General features: G+C 39.6%; 2 protein-coding genes across 2 annotated transcripts; one reads left to right on the top strand and one right to left on the bottom strand.

Moving 5' to 3' along the window:
- Positions 1–3,609: 3,609 nt before the first annotated feature.
- PNN (pinin, desmosome associated protein) lies at positions 3,610–14,118 on the bottom strand. Its single transcript, XM_086749205.1, has 9 exons — positions 13,917–14,118; positions 13,443–13,514; positions 12,520–12,588; positions 11,288–11,360; positions 11,109–11,203; positions 9,125–9,200; positions 7,258–7,413; positions 7,037–7,175; positions 3,610–6,005 (listed from the first exon to the last, which is right to left on the bottom strand). Exons 1-9 carry the CDS (start codon positions 14,027–14,029, stop codon positions 4,717–4,719), a joined length of 2,082 nt encoding a protein of 693 aa, XP_086605331.1. The 5' UTR covers positions 14,030–14,118; the 3' UTR covers positions 3,610–4,716.
- A 967-nt stretch (positions 14,119–15,085) lies between these two features.
- Positions 15,086–20,004, top strand: TRAPPC6B (trafficking protein particle complex subunit 6B). The gene is made up of 6 exons (XM_086748201.1): positions 15,086–15,320; positions 15,400–15,467; positions 16,360–16,477; positions 17,975–18,058; positions 19,084–19,177; positions 19,823–20,004. Exons 1-6 carry the CDS (start codon positions 15,240–15,242, stop codon positions 19,852–19,854), a joined length of 477 nt encoding a protein of 158 aa, XP_086604327.1. The 5' UTR covers positions 15,086–15,239; the 3' UTR covers positions 19,855–20,004.
- Positions 20,005–21,723: the final 1,719 nt, after the last annotated feature.

A 21,723-nucleotide genomic window follows, 5' to 3' on the forward strand; every position in this document is an offset into this window, starting at 1 on the left:
GCTGATTCACCTACAAATGGAAAAGCCAGGTATTCTGACACCTGTAATTCTGTACTTCAGCAAATTAGTGTGGGAGAACAAATTATCAGATCCACACCTTGAGATCTGCACGTTATTTGTAAAAATAGCTCTGACTTCAGTTTCATATGAATACCCAAACTAATTTTCAAGTCTTTATATGGAGATAAAAATGTTGCAGCTTACCTTCGCTACTCAGTTTAATCTACATCTGCAATTTGCAAGTTATTCTGGGCACTGCCAGTGTGTAGCTTAGTCTCAACAATCATTCTTCTAGGTTTGAAGGTGTTAAAAGGCTGAGGAGCACTGCTCTGATCTGTTCTGTGTTATTTGTTCCTCTAGTAACTTTAATAACAAATGATATTTATATAAAATATTCTTTTCCTCTGGGTGTAGATCCTATACTTGCAGATGTTACACAAGCAAAACTTCTAATCACCTTTGAACTAAAGTCAAAGATAAAGATTCGTGGAGTTTATCATAGCTGGCTTCCAAAGGACAAAGTTGAAAGCTTTATAGCAGAGAGAGTGAGACTTCAGTTAATTTCTGTTCCGCAGAACTAGGGCAACAAATGTGAGTACTACACATGCAAGGACAAACAATGCTAATGGAAAAATAAGATCTATTTCCAACAGCTTTTGTTAGGATTTAACTATTAAACTACTAAACTATTTGCAATAACATCTTAGTAGCTTTTACTGAGCTAGAAATGCAGAGATCCCTTATGGTACATTAAAATTCACAGAAGGATCAACTCAGAATTAATGATGTAATTTAAATAAACAGAGTAGCATGGCACACTGGATGGCTCTTTTAAGACAGAGAAGAGTAGAAAAGATGTTGCATTTCCTAGACTATTCAGTAGTTGGTAAAAATTCTCCTAAGTACATTAAAAGTCAACATCTATTTTATAACAACAACAGCACATACAGCTCTGGTTATATTCTTATGATAGGACCAAAAGGCTCCATACAGAACGTAGGGTTTCACTGTGTAGAATATTGCACTAATACATGGAAGAATATAGTCCATGACAAAAGCACTTTAAAAATATAGTTCTATTGACTTAGGATGTTTGGATGAAGATATAGATGAACTTTTATATTGAATCAAATGTAATGCCTAAAATATTTTTTTAAAGTAAGTGTCTTTTAAAAATTAGTAAGTCAAAGGAAGAAAAGGAAAGGTAACTCACTTTTCCAGTTACACAAATCTGAACAAGTAACACTCACTTATCATCCAGATTTAAAACAGCTTTTTCAGTCAGGAAAACAAATAGCAAGAGAAAGCCATTATTGCTTTCATATTACAAAACCAGTTAGAAGCAATGGAATTTGTGACTTGTATTACTTTGAATCTTGATAATACATTTCCAAGCTTTGAATGCCTCGCATTTCGCCATATAATAAACAGTCACCTCGTAACAACTGCATGAATAACGTTTGTGGTAAAACACAGGTTTGCTATAAAACTGAGATGGAGGGGAAAGAGAAAAAAAAAAAAAAGTCTGAAAGAGCAAAGTTATATCCTCCAAAACACAGATCTCTATATTACTCATACACCACTGCCACAGTATTTGATCCCATGATAAATACATGTAGTCTCAGAGAAATACTTCTTTGAGCAGGGAAACTTATTTTAAAGATCTGGCACATACATAAAATTGATAGGTTTGTCCTGTTGTACCACAATAATTGCTACAAAATCAGCAGCTGAATCTGAATCTCAAAATTATAAACTGGGACCTAACCACAAGACCGTTATTTTCCCAATAAACAAAAGAGACTCTAGAAATCTACTTGCAAACTTACTGGATTTGGAAATTAATTTTGCTGGAGGGGAATGTTTAGTTCACTAATATCTACTTCCCCACAGAATAATTATGTTCAGGTTTCCTTTGAATACATACAATGAAGCTGTTCTAAGCACAAAGACATCACCTTAAGTAAAGGAGCAGGAATTTGCAGAGGTGCACCTTTTATGTAAGGTCATGTTTCAGCTTATAATTAATGAACAATCTGCATAAAATCTACCCTGACAAGGACTCAGTGTGGAGCATAATGGAAAAAACACACTCTTGGAGTCTTCCAGTTTATCTGTGCATCAGGACTGAAGAAAAAGACAAGTAAATGGTGTATAGTCAGTGCACAGCATAGAAGTTCTAAAAAATACCAAACCAAAACCCAAAACAAACCACCAACTGCCTTCTAAAGTTATACTTAAAGCTAGACAGGACCATCTGATGGAAGCACTCTACAAAGTAGGTATAGAGCATACATGGTACGTTGCCGGCTCACATAAAGTATCTCTACTTCATTCTCAGTTCTTCCCCTTCTCTACCATTCCTTTTCCATATTACTTGAGAAACGGCACAGTCTAACCACAGCAGTAAGTTTCTCCTAACAAAACATTAAACTATCAAATACATCACCAGCTTTGTGCTGGGCAACAAGACTCCTGTATTTTCAGCTTGTTAAAAATACATTGCTGCCTGTCATATAACCTGAAACAATGTAATCCATCTCATCCCTGGTTCAGTTATCAGGACCCACCACATTGTTTTTCTAGACTCTGTTAATGTGCTCCTCTGAAGCAGGGGCTTCTGACTAGCAACCTACTTGTCTCGCTCTGCACGACTGCAGTATCAGCCAATAATACCTGTACAGTAAATACACTACAGCAGTGAATCACTCAATTCAGCTCAAAATAAGAAACCTTAAAAATACTCAGTGTTGGGGGGGGGTGTGGAATTAATTGACAAAATAAAAATGGCTTCCAAAGGCAATTTGAAATGTGAAGTTGAAACACGCAAACCAGTTAACACTTACTGAACTACTCAGTATAAAAGTTTGTTCCTTGTGGTAAACTGCTGTGTTTAACATCTTCAATAAGGCATTTCAACTTTTCCTTGTCCTTCAAAGCAGGCACATTAAACCCACCACATTCCTCTGAAGGAAAGGAAATACGGTTAGAGACTACTGACAAGACTAAAAATGATTCTCAGTTGTAGAGAAGCAGAGGCAGATAGGATACTGAAGTAGCAAATAGACTGAAGAATCAGAATAAAGTATGGAACTTGTTGAGATGGGCAAAGCCTTAGGAGCTTTTCCACTGCATCTATTTGTGCCAAAAGAACACTATTTCATCCTGTGCTAGACATTTCTTTAAGCCAGGAAGTTCAACGCTTCAAAAGTCTGTCACTAGATTTCATCTGAATTGATGAAAAATCCAAAAATTGACACCCCCCCAAACTAGAACTTTGCAAAAGTCTGCTCTGTGTTCCAGAAAAATGGGGTATATATGGCCTTTCATACACTAAAATAAACTTATATGTAATTTCCATTCCAAAATCTTTCTAGGATTTCCTGTCTGAGATTTGGCACATGAGGTATGAGAATTCTCTTCCTGCCAAGACAACACAGATTATAGCAGTGTTCCATATTCAGTTAATAGGCATTAAGTAAAGTCTTCTAAGAACAATTTTGGATACAGAGCTTCTAAGGTAGAGTTACTTGCAATTATAATTCATGCTTTAAATGTAGAAAGACTAAAGTAATACACCTGTGTTATAGAAAACATCATAGGCATTAAGAGAGTAGTCTACAAAGCCACATTTATTTGCACATGTACAGAACAGAGCGACAGATGTTATTGTTTTCCATACAAAATTATATAAAAACAGTATTCACCTTCATAGATAACACCATACCACTTTAAGTTGTATTAAATACATTCAGAAAGCATTCTTGCACGCACACAACATTAGTATTGGGTAGTCCCAGGTAACTCCAACACTGCAATGTAATTATTCCTAGTGGTATGAAGGGATCAAAGATTAGTCTGCAACTAAAATAAAAAGAATCCTGGTTGAGAAGCAAGCTGAAGTCTTTCCTCCACTGCCCATCAAAGTAAGGAACATCACTAAACAGATTAACTGTCTCTAGAACATAGATGTAAATACTACCAAAGCACCTGCAAAATGCAGGTAAGAGTGGTATTCCAGACTGACTTGAGCTATCATGGCCAGTGTTAACATTTCCATTTAATCACTGCTTGCCTATGGATAGGAAAAAAATTTATAAAACTGGAAGACAGAATTGAGTAAGAGCTTGTGATTACAGAAGAAAACAAAAAGGTATAGATCCAAATCAATTACTTTCCCTTCCTACCCAGCATTGGAGAGATTACTCCCTTTACTGGGTCTTAACCTTCCCATTCTTACAAGGAATAGAGGGGGAAAAGCAAAATTTTCAGTTTCCTGCAACATTGCCTCCCTACATATGATCTAAAAGGGGAATTTAATTGTCAACAGGACATCTCAAACAATTTATTTAAAACGCACATTTATTTCTACAAAAAAAAAGTGTATGATACAGAAGAAGTGATCACACCTACTTAAAGGTTTACCTATTAAAATATACAGAGGATCTTAATGAGTACAGGATATTTAAAAAAAGATGCAAAGGAGTGTTAATCTTTTATTTTTACATTTTCAGGAACTTCACATAATTTTGGTAAGTAACCTTTTACAAAATTATGTAAAAAGTACAAGAATGCCTGGTAAACAGTCTGCATTTTTCCAAAAGATTTTTTACAGCATGCAATTCTTAAGGCAGCCTTCTCCTCCTTACAAGGACTCCTTTCACTCAAATAATCTTCTGCTGCAAAGATTAGGCTAAGAAAGCCTGGTCTCTTCTCTTAACGCCTTTTGTCTTTCCTGTCTGATTTACGGTCTCTTTCACTCCGTGAAGTTCTCTTGCCTGACCGACTACTTTCTGATATAGACCTCTTTCTGTCAGATCTTGAACTTTTATCCTTTGAGCTTTTGGTATCTCTACTCCCACCTTTTGAGGACTTGTGACTTCTATCTACTCCTGAAGCATCCCTTCGCTTTCTGTCTGTGCTCCTTCTGCGTTTTCTATCTCTGTTATGCCCTCTTCCTCGGCTTCGACTTCTGCTTTCACTAGTGCTGGAGCTACTGCTGCTACTGTCCCTGCTAGTACTTCCACTTGTAGTGCTGCTGCTGGTGGAACTACTCCGACTGCTACTGCTGGCAGTGGTGGAACTACTTCCACTACTAGTACTGCTTGAAGTACTACTGCTACTACTGCTACTGGTACTACGGCTATGACTCTTACCAGTTTTGTTCCCAGCCCTACCCCTGCTTCTACTCCTAGTCTTACTCTTAATTTCTGCACTTGCTGTCTGACTCTGCTCTGTCTGTGCCTCCACCACCTTTACAGACACCACAGCATTTTCATCCTTGTCTGCCTGGGGCTCTGCATCCTGAATGGACTGGGACAACTGAGGTGACTGTGACAGTGGCACAGACTGTGGCTGAGATAGAGCCTCAGCAACAGGTTCTGGCTGAGCTTCAGGTGCTTTCTCCTGTTTTTCTTCAGGTTCAGCTTCAATTTCTGGTTTGATACCTTTCTCCTTCTCAGGAGAAGGAACATTACACACTTTTTCTGGCTGAGCATCACACTCTGTTTCTGGTTCCACTTCTTTGCCATTTTCATTTTCTACAGGTTCTACACTATCTGCCTCATTCATTTCACCCATATCCTGCTCATTATCCACTGGCTGAATGTTTTCACTTTCCTCTTTTACAACTGTGACCTCTTCATGCTGACCATCCTGTTGCTTGTCATTCTCCCTCACCTCAGTAGTCTCTTCTACTTTAATCTCCATTTCATGTTTCTGTTCATCCTCTTCCTGTTCCTTCTCTGCATCACTATGCCCTGAACCTAATTTGCCCTTTTCCTCCCCTACTTCCTCCATTTCTACATCATTGTGCTGATTACCTGTCTCCAACTCTTCCACCTGCTGAGCCACCTTACCCTCTTCCTGCTCCTTGTTCTGTTCTTCCTTCTTTTCTTCATTCTGCACCTCCTGCTGTTCTTTTTCCTTCATAGATTGTCTTCTGGGCCTGGCCTCCATTTTGTTAATCTGCTCTGCAAATTCGTTTCGCCTGCTTTCAAAGAGTGCTAGGGAATAAATGAATAAATAATAGTTTCAGATAGTCTACAGACACTGAAGTCTATTTTCCCCTTAACTATGACTTATCAAATTGTTTTAACTTATAAATACTACATTCTTATTCATTCTGAAGTAGCAAGCCATTCATGCATAATGAAAAAGACTGCTAGTTACCTTAAGAAAACAAAGCAAAGGGATAGTCAGCTCAGCTGAGTATCAGAACAGTAAAGCCCTAAATCTAAGCTAAAGAAAAGAGTTTTTGACTTAATTAGAATCAATCCAACCAACAGTACATCAAAATAATACCTTAATTTCCTGGTATTTATACATTAACAAGGTTATAATTCCTAAGGTAAACAAAAGACAATAAGAATCATCAAAAAGCTGGTTAGGTATTAAGAAAGTTAATTAATGTAAGCTATTCAGACAGGTGAGCTAGCTTCTCTTATCCACCCCAACACCATACAATGAAGAAAAGCTCATTAAGAAATAAAACCAATACATTCTCATGTATTTTAATAAAAAAAAAGAACAGTAGGACTACCATCAACCGCAGTATTTTAAATTGTTTTCCAAAAGAAAAATATAGTCATCCTGTGAAACAGAAATGAACACGCATTAAGGTTAAAAAAAATAAAATAAAAAAAAATCATAAAGGTCTAGTGCTGTGCTTAAGAAAACGCGTCTCAAATCCTTTGTAAAAACCTGCATTTCCTTAGGTCTTCAAATCATAGAATCTGCCTTTTTAAAAACTAAGTTGCCACACTGGCATACATCTGGGTAGTAAAGCTAATATGAAGGACTATGTTTTAAACACGTACCTTTGAGATTATGCATACACCTCTTTTGACTTCTTGTAAGATAATCAAAGCACATCCAACATAAAAATAAGTCACTGAAAGAGTAATGTTCACTTATGATGAACACCCATGCAAGAACATACAGTTTGTCCTAACCATGAAATTCAAGTATTTAAGCAGAGAGACTTAAAAGAAATTTGTACAGCAAACAAAGGGAGGCAAGAACAAAGGCCACTTACCATTCATCTTTTTCTGTGACTCTTCCATCAACTTCTGCGTAGCAGGACACATTCTGCCAGGTATGTAGAATAAGTGGGGTTTTGTCTTCGTTCTTATGTATTTGATTATTTTAGCGTTATGTTCATTCCATTCTTCTTGCTGAGAAATTAAAGAAAATAACCCTAAGATACACAAGAATAGTTTGAACAACAGAAAGATCGCAAACAAAATTAAAACTCACCAACTGGGCAAGCTCAACCTTTTGCTCCAGTAACCGCAGCTCTGTTTGTTTAGCACGTCTTTCTTCAAACAGTTCTCGCCTTTCATTTTCAACTTGCTTTCTTTCTTCCTCTGCCTGCACTTCAAGTTTTTGTTCAATTTCTTGTCGTCTCTTTTGCTAAGATAAATAAAGAAGTATCTTAAAATATTTTTTCTAAATCAAAGTGTTTAGTTTGGTCCAATTAAAAATTGGACCCAAACTTAATGCCTCCATTATAGGCATTCCTAAAAACGCATTAAGAAATATCTCCTAAATTACAGGAAATGGAAGCTTGCTGACATCTAATTTTTTGCAGGCTAACTAGAAAATTATGGACCCCTGTGTATTTCTGTCTGTTTTTCTATCATTCAGTTTGGATTTGAATTTTCAATACAGGCTTCAACATGTCTTTTTTTTTCGCAATGGTAGGAAAAAAAAAAAAAAAAAAAAAAAAAAATTTCAGGTATTCCACTTGGAGGGGGGAAAAAAGTAAAGTCCCCCAGAAACAAATGAAGGACTGCAGACTGGTGTTTATGACCAACAAAACAAATTACATTATTAATATTTCCAGTATATTAATCACTAATTAGATATATTACTATAATCCAGGAATGCCCTGTTTGTATGACTTAGTCATATGCTCACATTGTACAACAGTTGTCTAATAAAAAAAATACAGTTTAGTGCCTTGACAACAAAACAGTTGTGTCAAAACTCCTCAGGCTTCTACTTTGATTTATAGTAACTTTCTATGTATGAAGAGACCAATAGAAATTATTAGAAAAATGCTGCAGAGAGCAGTAACTTCTCAAAGTCTCTTTATGCAACTATACATTAGTGGACCACTATACATTAGTGGACTCTATGTTCCTAGACCATCCTAATCAATAGTTTCTCATTCTAAAGGCAAGCAGGAAAGAGAACTTTGGTCCTTTCTCATGTGCTACGTGACAAGTTAGATAAAACAGCAAGATATCCAAATACTGAATCTGAAAGTAATGAATACCAACGCTGCAAGTCAGCTACGCTAACACTACACAGAAAAGGTTTTAAGTTTAAAGACCTTGTATCTGCTTCCACTGGGATTGCTGAAAGTAGAACTTTTAAACACTGTTTTTAATCTAAAGGTTATTAGTATTAACTGAATAACCCATTTAGGGCAACAGTAAACAAATACCATACCCTCTGGAATTTAAAAGGGCACACTACAAATAGTTACCACTGTCCTATATACAAGTTTTTCTGAAGTTACCACTAAGCTATGCAAAGCCTTGATTTCAGAACAATCACATATCTATTTATTAAAAATGTTTTTTTGTTATCTATACTGGGAGGGGGAAGCCATTTGCAGTCACACAGCATAATCCAACCATACATTTCTGTATACTTGGTTATAATTTAAACATCTGGAACACATAAGGGTAGGTACTGCTTCAGCAATATTGAATCATCATTATTTACAGAAGTAACCTATGACTTATTAAATAGTTACCTGATTAAATTCCATTTACTTTGTAAATGTAAACAAGAAAAAAGATAATCTATTTTGTGTTTTATGTTTTAAAAATGTACAGCAATAATATTTTTTAAAAAAAATAAACAAAACATTGCCTTTTCACTTCTGCAATGATCAAAAATAGTGTTGGAAAGTCATGAAACTGTTAGAGTCCCTTTCCTGCCTCCCACCCCAATTCCACTAAACTGAGCCGAACAAAAACCTACATGCACTATTAGCAATTTGTTGCACGTGCAACCTACACTGTGGGGAATTTTTATTCCTATTTGAAGCAGCTTAACCACACAATTTTGCTTTATTATTTACAATCTGATAGAACTAGAAAATAAGTACCCTCTCAGTAGAAACTGTGGACTCCTGCTTAAATTTTTGAAGAGTGCCCATCAACAAGCCAAATATACGTCGATTCCTGAATAAAAACAGAAAGAAGTTTGAGATTCAGTTAAAGTACTAAGATTTTTATTTGCATAAACAATCAAACTTTCCTCCTCACAGACATTTATTTTTAAAGGCTCAGTATTACTCAAGGCCATTAGCAACAGAACACATATTGACTGTGCCAGCAGTCAAGGATATAATTTACAGTGACATATCATGTTTTGCTTAAGAGTAAGACACAGCTCTTATCCATAACACAGCACTGGGAAAACTGGAAGCCAGCACATTCTACACGTGGAAATAATTACACTAAGGAAATTAAAACAAAACAAAACAAAAATCCAAAAGCAGAGAATACTGAAGAAAAGGTTGAGTAAATACAGGGTGAGCTACCAATAAAGCAGTGAACTGGGAAGTCATTGCACTTTCCGAAAAAGGTACCCACTCCCCTCTCTGCCCCCCTCAGAGGATTAAGGAGAAATGGAGCCACAGGCGAGTGAAAGCTTATTTGTCACAGTTTGCCCAACAATATCTTCTACAATGAGACACTGCACTGTGGGACGAAACCAGAACTGCTCTCAGTTGTTTTGAGAAAACTTAAATAAGTAAAATTCTTCAAAGAATTCCCTTCTCCTGAACAAGAACTAATTATTCTATTTCACCTTTTCTTTCTTCCCATTTAATCTCAAATTAAGCTTTTTCAGCACGAGGCAGACTCTCTTGTTTGCCTTGAACTTTTACCCAGTTAAGAAAGGAAATGCTACTTTCTTCACTCAGTACTACTACAGTGGCACAAACCTGACATAGAAACGTAAATGTACCTGTATATTAAACAGTAGAAATAGGAACAAATACAGAATTGAGATCTAGAGATTGCTCAAAGTGTATTTATATTCAAATGACATCCCAGAAGATACTGAGCAAAACCAAGAGTTCAGTGGATGCTGTCCTCTTAAAGAGCCTCTTTCCACCACAAGTCACATGGAGATCAATACTGGTTTTCTCATCTTCCCAGAAGAATACTGAAGGGCAAAACAGTAAAACTACAATTCTGAGGAAAGAAACTTAGTGCCTGAAGCTCCATGAAGTCCACAGAGAATTCTGAAATTCTTTCTGTGAGCAGTTGGAAACTGATGATGGAAGCAATAGCAGTCTGTTAGCGGTAGCGTAACTGTAAAAGAAGCAAGCCTTTTCTATGCTAATTTATCTGTGGTCCTTATGAGAGAAGCTCTCTGTAGTTCCTTATCCCAGCTCTCATTCTTCTATTTATTTGAGCTTTGGGTTATTACTGCACCAGGTGAGCTGCAGACTGAAGTGGACAGAGTCCAAGAAGTTGGAAAAGCAAATTTGCAACTATGTCCAACACCTCTTCCCAATAGAACTGCATTTCAGCAAGAATTTTTATGAGCTACCATAACACAAATAAAATACAGGATAAAGGAGATATACATAGGAGGAATCTAAAAAGAAGTAGCCAAACGGAAGGTCAGACTGTAAACACAGTAATGAGTTTAGAAGTAACACGAAAAAAGAAATACAAGAAAAGAAAAACCCCATACCTAAAAGTCTCCTTCAATCAACAAAATAAATTATTTACCAAGACAGTTTTAACAGTCCAAAATGTTAAGTAACCAATGAAGCTACGTATATTTGTCTTACTCAAAAATGATCAGTTACAACAGCACTGGCAAACCTATTCCTGTAGGTGGCCTGAGAAGTAGAACCCCTGTCAGTTATATGAAGTGAACAATGTGTTGTTGCTGTTGTGAAATATTTTGAGAGAATATTTTTTAATATCAATTTTATATCATTATGGTACCTCTTCAACATAATCTTTGATACATAACAGCATGTGTATAATACTTTTAAAATCTACACCTAATTACTATGCTAGCACTCAGAAGTACCAAGTAAGTGCTTAAAAGAGATTTCTGCATACCTTTGTTTTCCTTTCTCATCCATATTTTGATCTTGTATAAGGTCTCGACGTGTTCGCTCTTTGGAGGTAGCCACAACAGAAGATGGCAACGCTGGCTACAACAAAGAAAAACAAACTACTCTGTTCATGTTCCAGATAAGAAAGTTTCTTCTTGCACAGCTCCATTTATCATGTGTTACCTTTTTAATATCATCATCCTCTGCGTCGCTTTCTTGGCGTGATTCTCTTCTTGTCCGACGTTCTCCACCCAGCCTGAGGAAGAAAAAGCATTAGTGGTCACTAGAGAACATTTATTTAAGATGGTATTTGTTCTAAGACGAGAAAAATACAAGTCAACATTTCTAGTCAGAAGAAACAACACTTCCAGTATAAGTTTCCCTACTGCTGCAATGACCAGTAAGTAGCATTTTACAGATAGAATCTACTGTTGGTAAAATATCAGTGACAGAAAACAGTTTAAGTTTTAATACAACTTGCACAGTGAAGTAGAATGGAAAAATCCACATTACAACCATATTTGACTTTTGAGTACCTTTGGAATTTATTTCTTGTTTTCAACATTTGCACTTTTCTTTTACCAGAACCTCTACAATGCCTACTGGTATAAGAAGATGGCTAGACACATTTAAATGCATCAAGATATAAAGCTTGGTGTGATTTTTCAAGTAGGAAATGCTATTTAAGTTGCCTAGCCAAATACCTAGAGAACAGGTGAGGAGGGGCAGAGCACTTAGGACCTGAGAGCCTGAATGAACGGAGACTTTAACAAAGAACAACTAGGCAGTGCGTTAAATAAAAGTTATTTTCAGCTTTCACTCTCAGCTTTGTGGCACAGCACTTTACTAATGGTAAAGCTGTTTCACAGTATTAATTTTGTGTTAACTCCAAAGTTCAAGCCTTGTTTTAGTCAAGAACTACCACTGCAAGTAAGTGCCCACAGAACGAAGCTCACTATAATCCAGTCACACCTGACTGATCTGCATCCAGATGTGAAAACTCAAGACTGGAGTCTGTTGTCACACTGTACACACTCAATTCACTGAACAGGAAATTTCTGTCATAATTTAGTTTGTGTCTACTGTAAAATCTGGGCAACTAAGCAGAATATAACATAGCAGACAGTACACAAAGTAAAACAGAAAATTCCAATAAAAATCCCAATAATCTTTGTATTGGTCTATTTTTAGATTATTGCTATAATCTATGGAAAAAAAAAAAAAAAAAAAAGATTTCTCCACAGTCAACTGCTATCATCAAATATATTTCCAAGAAGTCTTGGATACGTAACCTCTGAAGAAGACAGTGAAAGTCATCAGTTATTAACAGTTACTGAATGTAAGTATTTTAAATTTACTGTTTTAAATTATCATTCTGATAAGGCCAAGTTGTCTGCATCAGTTTTTGCACCCACCTACTGGCTGCCCCTTCAAGATCCCTCTGTTTGGCTGGGGGTCCTCCTCCGCTATCCGAGAATCCACGCCTAAAAAGAAAGCACTTGTGATCTCAGAACAAGTTAGGCTAACCCCAGGTCCACCTTAAGCCTGTCAAATCAAACTGTATTTTGGCTTTGTGGTCATCATGCAACTATAAAGTTTACTCAGCTCTATCATATTTTACTGTTAGTACTGTAGTAACTTGTTCAAACATACTGCTTGTAGACCAACTAATTTAAATTTCAATTTCTGCACTTATTTAATTAAGTAGCTACACTAAAATAAGGAGCCCCATTATGTTCATGTGTTCATATTTGCAATATTTTTCAAGATGAGTTAAGCCTTAACCAGCAGTTTAATATTGAAATTTAACAAGAGATCCACTATATCCTCCATTAAGAACACAAATTGGCCTTTTCATTCTGCTTGGGGGTGGGGGGAGGCAAAGGAGGGGAGAAAGTTAAAAAAAAAAAAAAAAAAAGAAAGTGGACAACAAAACACATGTGGTTTTACCTAGATGTGTTTTAAAATTCCTATTGACTTCAATTTTTTCTGTTCTTCCTGGAACAGCTACCAGTTTCTTATAACTACTAAGAGATTGATTTTGAATGGTTTCAAAGAGACAAGGTCCTGGATACCACATAACACCTCCCTTATTTTTCCAGCTAACAGCTAAAAGGGTCTGGGAAAACCAACAATTTGTTTTAACTCAGAATGATAAGATACTTTAAATTTCCAGGCACCCAAATACCCCGTGGCTTTGGTGCCTGCTTACTGAAACAGCAGTACAATCAGCAACAGGATCAGAGAAGAAATACAGAACAACCCAGTGCAAGGGCAGCAAAGCAATGCCAGAGCAAGGCATGGAAGAACCCCCCCGCCCGTTTCTGCAGCTCCTTACCTTAGCAATAAGCTTCCACGCCCTCTACCTCCACCCGGGCCTGTGATGGCTAACAGTCTGTTTTGAGGGGGCCTGCAAGAGACGGCGGGCGCCGTTAGGGGTGCCTGCCCCAGCCCCCCCGAGCCGCTGCAAGGAGCCTCCCCGGGCCGCCCAGACAGAGGTGCCCGCCCCACGCCCGCCACGACGGGCGGACACCGCTAGCGGCACCGGGGCCCCACCGGCCCTACCCGCGCTGCGGGGATGGCCCGGAGAAGGGCATGGGGGGGGGGGCAGCGGCCTGCGGGCAGCTCCTCGCTACCCGCCCCCCCCCCCGCCAGGCCCTTCACGCATCCCCCGCCCCGGGACAACACCGCAGAGCACGCCAGCTCCCTCACCCACTCCCGCCCGGGCCTGGCCGCTTCTCAGCTCCCCCCCCCGCCTCCACCTCCCGTTCCTCCCGCGGGCGCCCCCCCCTTCCCCCCTTCCCCGCCTCACCTCACATCGTTGGGGTCCCGCCCCGTGAGCTTGCGGATGTTCTCGTCCACGTGCTTGAGGCTCTCCTTGGCTTTCTCCAGCTGCTCCTGCAGCGCACGCACCGCCACCGCCATCCCGCCCGCAGCGCGGCCTAGCCGGGGCCCAGCGCAAGGCACCGCTGGGTAACGGCAGGGGGGGAGAGGCGAGCACCACCACTCCGGCAGCCGCGGGCCGGGACGCGCAGCCAATAGCCCCTCAGCGGCCCCTCCGACCGCCAATAGTCGGGCACGAGTGGAAAGGGCACACCCCGCGGGGAAGGCTCAGCTAAGGTGCCCGCCAATCACAGGACCCAGGCGTAGATTGGCATCACGACCTGCCAATTAGAGAAGGCTATGCCTGCCAGGTCTACGAATCACCAAAGGGGCCGCCGGAGCGACACCGTTCAGAGCTAACGAGAACTCACGACGTCATTTTCCCGCAGCCCAATCAGAAAGCCGTCATGAGGGCGTTTATCCCCACCCTGGGACACATCCTACTTTCCCACTCTCTGTGGGGCCGACAAGCCAGGCGGCTCGGGCGGGGGCCAATCACCGCTCCGCTACAGACGCCGCCGCGCCAGGGGAGCCAATAGGCGAGGGCGTTACTGAGGGCTGGCGCGCTGCCCGGTGGCGCGCAGGCCGGGGCTGGCAGTGGCGGGTGGCCGCGGCTGCTTTCCCGCCCGTCACCCGAAGCTGCGTGGCTTGCGTTTCGCCGGCTGCGAAACTCCGTTACCGGATGTAACTCCTGACGCCTGGGGTGGCGAGGTTTTTAACCGCGCTCTTCCCGGCCAAGCAGCCGGAGCCGTTGTGGCGGAGAGGCGGGGGTGAGCCCCCGGGCGCGGAGCGCGCTGCCATGTCGCCGCGGCAGGAAGCGGCAGGCGGATGACCGAGTGACGCTCGGAAGGCACTAAAAAACCCACGACCGCCACTGATTTCTGCAGTGGGGCGGGCGGGAGGCAACTCCGCAGGGAAGGGACGTGTCTGCTCCCCAGCTCCGGTCCCCCCCTCGGTTCTGCCGGTTGCCGCCACCGCCCGAGGCAGCGGGCTCAGGGGAGCGATAACGTGAAAGGCCCTTTCCCGCCTCAGGAGGGGCTCGGGCTGGCGCCAGCCCTTCCCCGGGCAGGAGCGGGCGGGAAGGCCGCCCGCGTCCCCGTCCGGCCGCTCCTGCTGCTGGGGAGCATCAGCGCCTGGCGGTGCCGCCGCCCTCCCCCCGGCCGGAAGAGGCGGTGCGGCGGCGGCGGGCGCCGGCGGCCGCTGCAGGTTGCTGCGGTGCCGGGCGGGGGTGGAGCTCCGCTGCGGAGCGGAGATGGCGGACGAGGCGCTTTTCCTGCTGCTGCACAACGAGATGGTGGCGGGGCTGTACCGCGCCGCCGAGCAGGGCGAAGGGGTGAGTGGGGCTGGGGACGCCCCGGGGGCCGCCCGGCAGCGGCCAGGGTAAAGCGGCGGCGGTGCCTTGTGTCTTGCAGGAGAACGGGCGCTGCACCACCAAGCTGGAGAGCATGGGCTTCCGCGTCGGGCAGGGGCTGATCGAGAGGTGAGTCGCGGCCGCAGCCCCGGCCCCTTGCAGCGTCCCTCTTCCCGCTCCCGGGGCCGGCGGGTGTTGCTGGTCCTCGGGGATTTTCCCGTGCGCCTGCCTGGCGAAGGCCCCCTCCTTCCCGGCCTGCTTCGAATTTCTTTCCTAAACATAGTTTTACGATCGGCTACTCTATTTCGTTTTTTTTTTTTTTCTAAAGCACTCCCAGTCCTTGCAACTTTGCGACCGAGCAGGTTGTCTTCTTGTTTCCCCAGGCCCTTTGGGGATGCGCGATGACTTGCTGCACATCCAACTCCAGCGCCCTCGTTCTGAGGTCATGTGGAGACTCTTGAGCTTCTGAAGTCATGCTTTCGTTGAACAAAGTGGTGCTTTAGTACCAGATAAAGACCCTCCAGGAGGATAAAGGGAGAGAATTCTGAAATAAGCAAGTGAGAGAGGTCTCTTTTTGGGAAACAGGAACAAGTTTTACATGTTTGTTCCTACGTGTTAGTGCTTTTTTTGCATATTTGAAGGACTCCTTTCAAGCAGTAGTATAGGTGTGAGCTTTTTTTTTATCTTCTATTTAGACATTTATTTGAAGGTGAAACTGATGGAGTGCTCTGCATCTTTCTGTACATCCATTGTCTTTCATAATCATAGAACTAAACCAATTTATTCTGCTGTCATGTTGTAGGTACTAAGATAACACTGTGTTGCTCTTAAAATACTTGACAAACACAGCATGATCCTAGAATGATACTGTACAATGGTTGGAAAAATAATTTCTATAACAGCTTCAAAAATAACATTGCATAGTACTGTTTGGGGTGGTTTTTTTGTGTTTTCTTTTTCTGTTTAATTGGTCAAGTTGTGTGTACCTCCATTATTGATATATTTCTCACTTACCTCTTAGGTTTACAAAAGATACTGCCAGGTTCAAGGATGAATTAGATATTATGAAGTTCATTTGCAAAGATTTTTGGACAACTGTATTCAAAAAACAAATAGATAACCTGAGGACTAATCATCAGGTACTAATGCTGTAGAATAAGATTTAACTTACAAAATCAGTAACAATTTCGAGTCACCAGTGCATTTTTTGTTTTTCTTGGTCTAGAATTAATTACCTGGTAAGAAACACAGAATGTTCTGTCTTTGTTTCATTTAAAAAGCAGTTTCTTAAGGTTCGCATTAGCATGTAGCTTCAGAATACCATCTAATAATTGCTTGTGATGTCTTTATTGCCGCCCTGTTTGAAAAGACCAAATGTTTTGAATCTCACACGCACTGTTGCAGAGTTAGAAACTGACAGGACAGTAACGGTAACAGTTGAGTAACACTTAAACAGGAACTTTTTAATATATCTCCCAATAAATTTTAGTAGAAAACTAGTGTGAGAAAGTGCTATTGCTGTCTTGATATCTATTTAAATAAAATGGCTGCCTTGAAGTAATTTTTCTATTTTGAGGAATATTTACAGTTTTCAGCAATTGAGACACTTAGTTGCACTCTGCTGAACATACTTGTATAAGAAACAGCTGAAAAACTTCCCAAATTTGCACATTGGTGACATTGCATTGTATCTACATCCTTTCCTGTATCAACAGCCACAGTTCTTAAAGCAAGATCAAAATAATTTAAGGAAGCATTTTACTAGAGTGAAAAAGTATCTTTCCTTTTGAATGACTTGGTTTTCTTATGGCCATTTTCCTGATGTGTCAAAGTAGGAACAAGAGAATTTGTACAAGGATTGTGCTAAATAAAATAGGGTTTATTTTTTTCAGTGAGCTGTTTATCAAGTAGTAACTTTCACAGATAATTACCGTAGAAAACTGGTTTTGAATTCAAAGAAAGCTGCAGTATTGAGCTTGTATATGCAGCCTTAATTTAATTTCAAGAGTTATGAAGTTCCAAAGTAGCACAATCATCAGCAAATAAATTAAAATGACAGGTGTAGATTAAACTGTACTGTGTTCGTACTTAATTTATGAAAATTGATATTGTGGCACAAAATTGTAATGTAGAAAACACTAGACTTTTTTTAACTTGATTTAACTGTTGGGTGTTGTTGCCAATATCACTATTAAATAAGATAATTCTCACTGAGAATAAGGGTAGTGAATTGCATACCAAATAAAGATCAAGATTTGAATGTAAAAATCAGCGTGCATTTGATAGATTAACAAAGACTTTCTAATATGGAACTATTGTTTCTGAGCACTGGAAGGACTCTTTCAAGAAGAATGTAAACAAACATTTGTTTAAGGTTAACTGATTGTTATCATATTGTTATCTAGGGGTTTTGTTGTATACTCACAATTAAGTATCTTTTCTTTTGGTTTGATAATTCTTGTAAGTAAATAGTACAGTTTAAACTTAAATCCCCTATGCCTTAATCTAAAACTTTTCAACCTGAGAACATTTATATTATATCTAAAAATCAAATTCCTTCATATAAAATGTTGACTACATGTTACTGCATATTCAACTTTTTTTTTTTTTTTTTTTTTTTTTTTTTTTTTACCCAGGGTATTTATGTCCTTCAGGACAATAAATTTCGTCTCTTGACACAAATGTCTGCAGGAAAGCAGTATTTAGAACACGCACCAAAGGTACTCTTCAGTTTTTATCCTTGGGATCTACCAGTTTGCTTTGAATAATAACTTTAAATTTTGTAATTGAATGGATACAAACTCTTCAAAAAGGCAGCTAAATTTAGTCTCCAAAACCTGTGCTTTTTAGAAATGCACCTTGTTTCGGAAGGTGGATTTGATTTATGGTTCAAGAAATGGTCATAGTTGTGAAATTTGCTGTAGTCATGTTTGAGTTACTTGATGGTAGGAGCTGGCCTGCCACTATCACACAAACTCTTTCTCGGGAAAGCATTTGCTTTCAGAAGCTTTTTTAAAATTTCCAAAACGTATTTGGAAGATGCTGTTTGTTACCTAGAAAAAGCTTCTGGGATTATATGAACATTCAGAAAGGTCTTCCACAAACTAAAAACAGTTTTGAGTGTAGATGCTGACTTAGGGTAATAGTTTAGGTAAGTAAAATCAGCTCTGCAGAACCTCTTATAAAGCACTTCAGTTCAAGTGGATGTGAGAAGTGGGGCTTTCAGTTCCATTTTATGGTTTCTTAATGCTTGATCTTCATCACACTTGCTGGCTACTTTCTTTGGGTTTGGTTTTTTTTTTTTGTGGTGCTTGGTGAGATGTTTCTTCTGGTTTGCAACATACATTCTAAATATCTGCAGGCCCTTGTATTCTAAGATGTGACCTGTGCAAGTATTCTATCTTGGACTGTTTCTCTTGTTGATGACAATACCAGTTGCTAATTTCAGCTAAGTCTTGGAAATAATTGTTTCAAGGATATTAAGTTCCTACAGGATTAACGGAAATAGAAACAAGTGACTCAAAATAGTGTCTCTAACAAGAGAAATCTGTATTGTGAGCTCCGCTGCACCAAATATCAGAGCTTTCATCTATTAGAGACACAATGAAGTCTCTCCAGCACAGTAACAAAACCTCCATAGTTTTATATTGTCCAAGTGTTAAGTCTTGTTCTTGAGTACTTAGTTTCAATCTTTAGCAACAAGCTTCACCCTTGACACTTACTTAAAGTGCAACTTTATATTTAGTATTTAGCATTTACCTGTGGACTAATCAGAGGAGGACTATCGAATTTGGGAATAAAGAGTATTGTAACGGCTGAAGTTTCATCAATGCCTGCATGTAAGTACTTCTCAACGTATTCAATTACCAACTCACTTGGTAACTTTCCTTACTGACTTAATCACTGTATAAGCATTTGTCAAGGTGGAATCAGTTTGAAGCTGCTGGGCCATAAAAGTCAGCATGAAACTCACGATATGGCCTGTCACTAAATGCTTTAGCGTTTAGAAAATCCTGCAGAGGGTGAACCTCCATGATATTGAGTAGAAAGTAAAACTAAAAAGTTTTATTTACATTTGGAAGCATCAGGTGCATAAGGATGTAGGTCCAGAAGGCGATTTGAACGAGTGAAGATAAAAACAAGATACATGCTCTTTCTCTGTAGAAGTCATTAAGAAAGTCAGTAAGTGAAGTCCATTGTAACTACCCAAGCTGCTTGAGGTGGATTTAAAAATTTTCACTGACTTTGCACAAATTTTAAATCAAGATGACAAAACTGTTGTGATGTGGGGCATGGATCAACTTAAAAAAAAAAAGCTGTTCTGCTGGAGTTAAATTTGAATGCTAAATTTAAATTATGGCTAGATTGTTCACAAGATTGAAATGTTCCTTACTGTTTCTTACAAAATGATTACAAGAAAATAATGTATTGTAAAAATAACTCTAATGGTGATACTTTGATCTGACTTCACTTTTTCTTTGCAGGTAAATTTCAGGTGATGATACAGAAGATGTAAAGCACATTCAAATTGGGTATCTACCTTAAAAATTCTTTGTGTGAGGATTCAGTATCTTGGTTCAGCTTTGTATGTAGCTTGTAAATTATAGCAGTACACTGCACAATTCCAAAATACATAATAAATGCTCACCAAAATAATGGAGCACTATCCTTGTATCTTGGTATGAAATTTATTCTATACCAAGATATTAATGTGCACATGGTAAAAACTGTCTACTCAGAATTTTTCAGCACATACGGAAGACCAGAGGCACATTTCAGAAACAGAGTAAAAGCCTGACCAAGACTAAATTGGAATAAGACACTAATGAGTTTTGTGTCTCATAACATAAATGCCCAGCTGCTGCCTTTCTCTATTCAGTCTGAACTGCGATGCAGCAATTGCTTTTGCATTATTCTGAGGAAGCCATTAGCACATGAACCAACAGCCTTCATTAACAGTGTTCAGTGGAGGCTTAGTTCCTTTGTAGGAAGGATATGGGACAGTAGAAAAGAGAACTTATTTCTACATTAAACAGTTTCTCCTACTTTCCTAAAATTAGCAGCTGTTTTTTGTGTCAAAATAACTTTACAGCCAAGGTCATCTATACTGGCCAAAAAAGGAAATTTGTTCTAGCTTGTTGTGCATGAACTCAATATTAATGTAGTTGTTTTTAATTGCTAGCTACAACTCACTTCTGTAATGAGTGTGTGCAGGAAGATGATTAGGCCTGCAAGAAGCTATAAAGACATCACCAAGACTCTTGAGGACATTGGGGTTTGCTAGATACTACTTGTTACAAGATTTGCATAACAATATGTACCTTGCTGTAGGTAAGCATGAAAACATCTTGTTAAAACTTTTAATGAATTTTACTGTAAGACTTTTTTGTTGGCAGATTCAGGCCTTAGACTTTCAAATGAATGATAGAAACTTATGGTGTTTATTCATAACTGTGAGCTTAGTGATTCAGTTTCTACTTTGAGACCAGTAAATAACAGGCTAACTTGAAAAGGGAACATGTTAAAATAGCACCTTTGATTGTTATAGCTACCTTCTGTGTTTGGAGAAGTGTCTATGGTCCAGTTGCATGGTGAGCAAGAACAGTGGAAGCGGTTCTTCCCTAAGCTCTAAGGAAGATCTGAAGTTTGTAATGGATCAAGCCTTTTCTAGATAGCTGCTACAAGCTGGCAAGCTGTAGATTATAAATATGATCACCAGGGGTTTATTATACTTGAGCTTACAACGTGACCAAATTCTAATCTTTTCAGGTACTGTGAGTGCTAGTTCAGATTAGTGGTAGCTGAATAACTTGACAGTTCTAGGAATCATCTATAGCAGAACTTGAACTAGCAGAATGCCATCCCACTCTTTATAGAACTATCAAGGACGAAACTAAGTACAGTAGTATGGTACTTGGTGGGGATCAGCTGTTCAACTGATTGAAAATGCTGGTTTCTTGTACTGGTAGTTTATAGGAAGGCTGTGGTTGTCCACCTTTGTAACTCAGATTTCTTTTAAATTGTAGGGCTAGAGAATTAGCTAACTAGTATTCTTGCATTTCACAAGTTCTTCAGTTGCCAACTCCTCCTGCTTTCAATATCCTGAAAGTGTTACTAAAGAGATTAGAAATAACTTGCACTGTACATCTAATAGAGGGACATCTCAATATAATCACATTTTAGGCATCTGCAGTGTGGCAGGGATTCAGTATCAACATACACAGAATGATTACTTGCATCTCTGGAATTAAAACTCTAGTATTACTGTAATTCACTTTGATTTTTCACTTGACAGTTAAGACTACCATTCCAGACGCAGAAGTGCCAATCATTCAAAGACATATTAAAGGTTTATCAATAATTGGTTGTAGTTAATGATTATTTC

Source organism: Chlamydotis macqueenii, chromosome 5 (assembly GCF_036417535.1).
Source record: "Chlamydotis macqueenii isolate bChlMac1 chromosome 5, bChlMac1.mat, whole genome shotgun sequence".
Lineage (NCBI taxonomy): Eukaryota > Metazoa > Chordata > Aves > Otidiformes > Otididae > Chlamydotis > Chlamydotis macqueenii.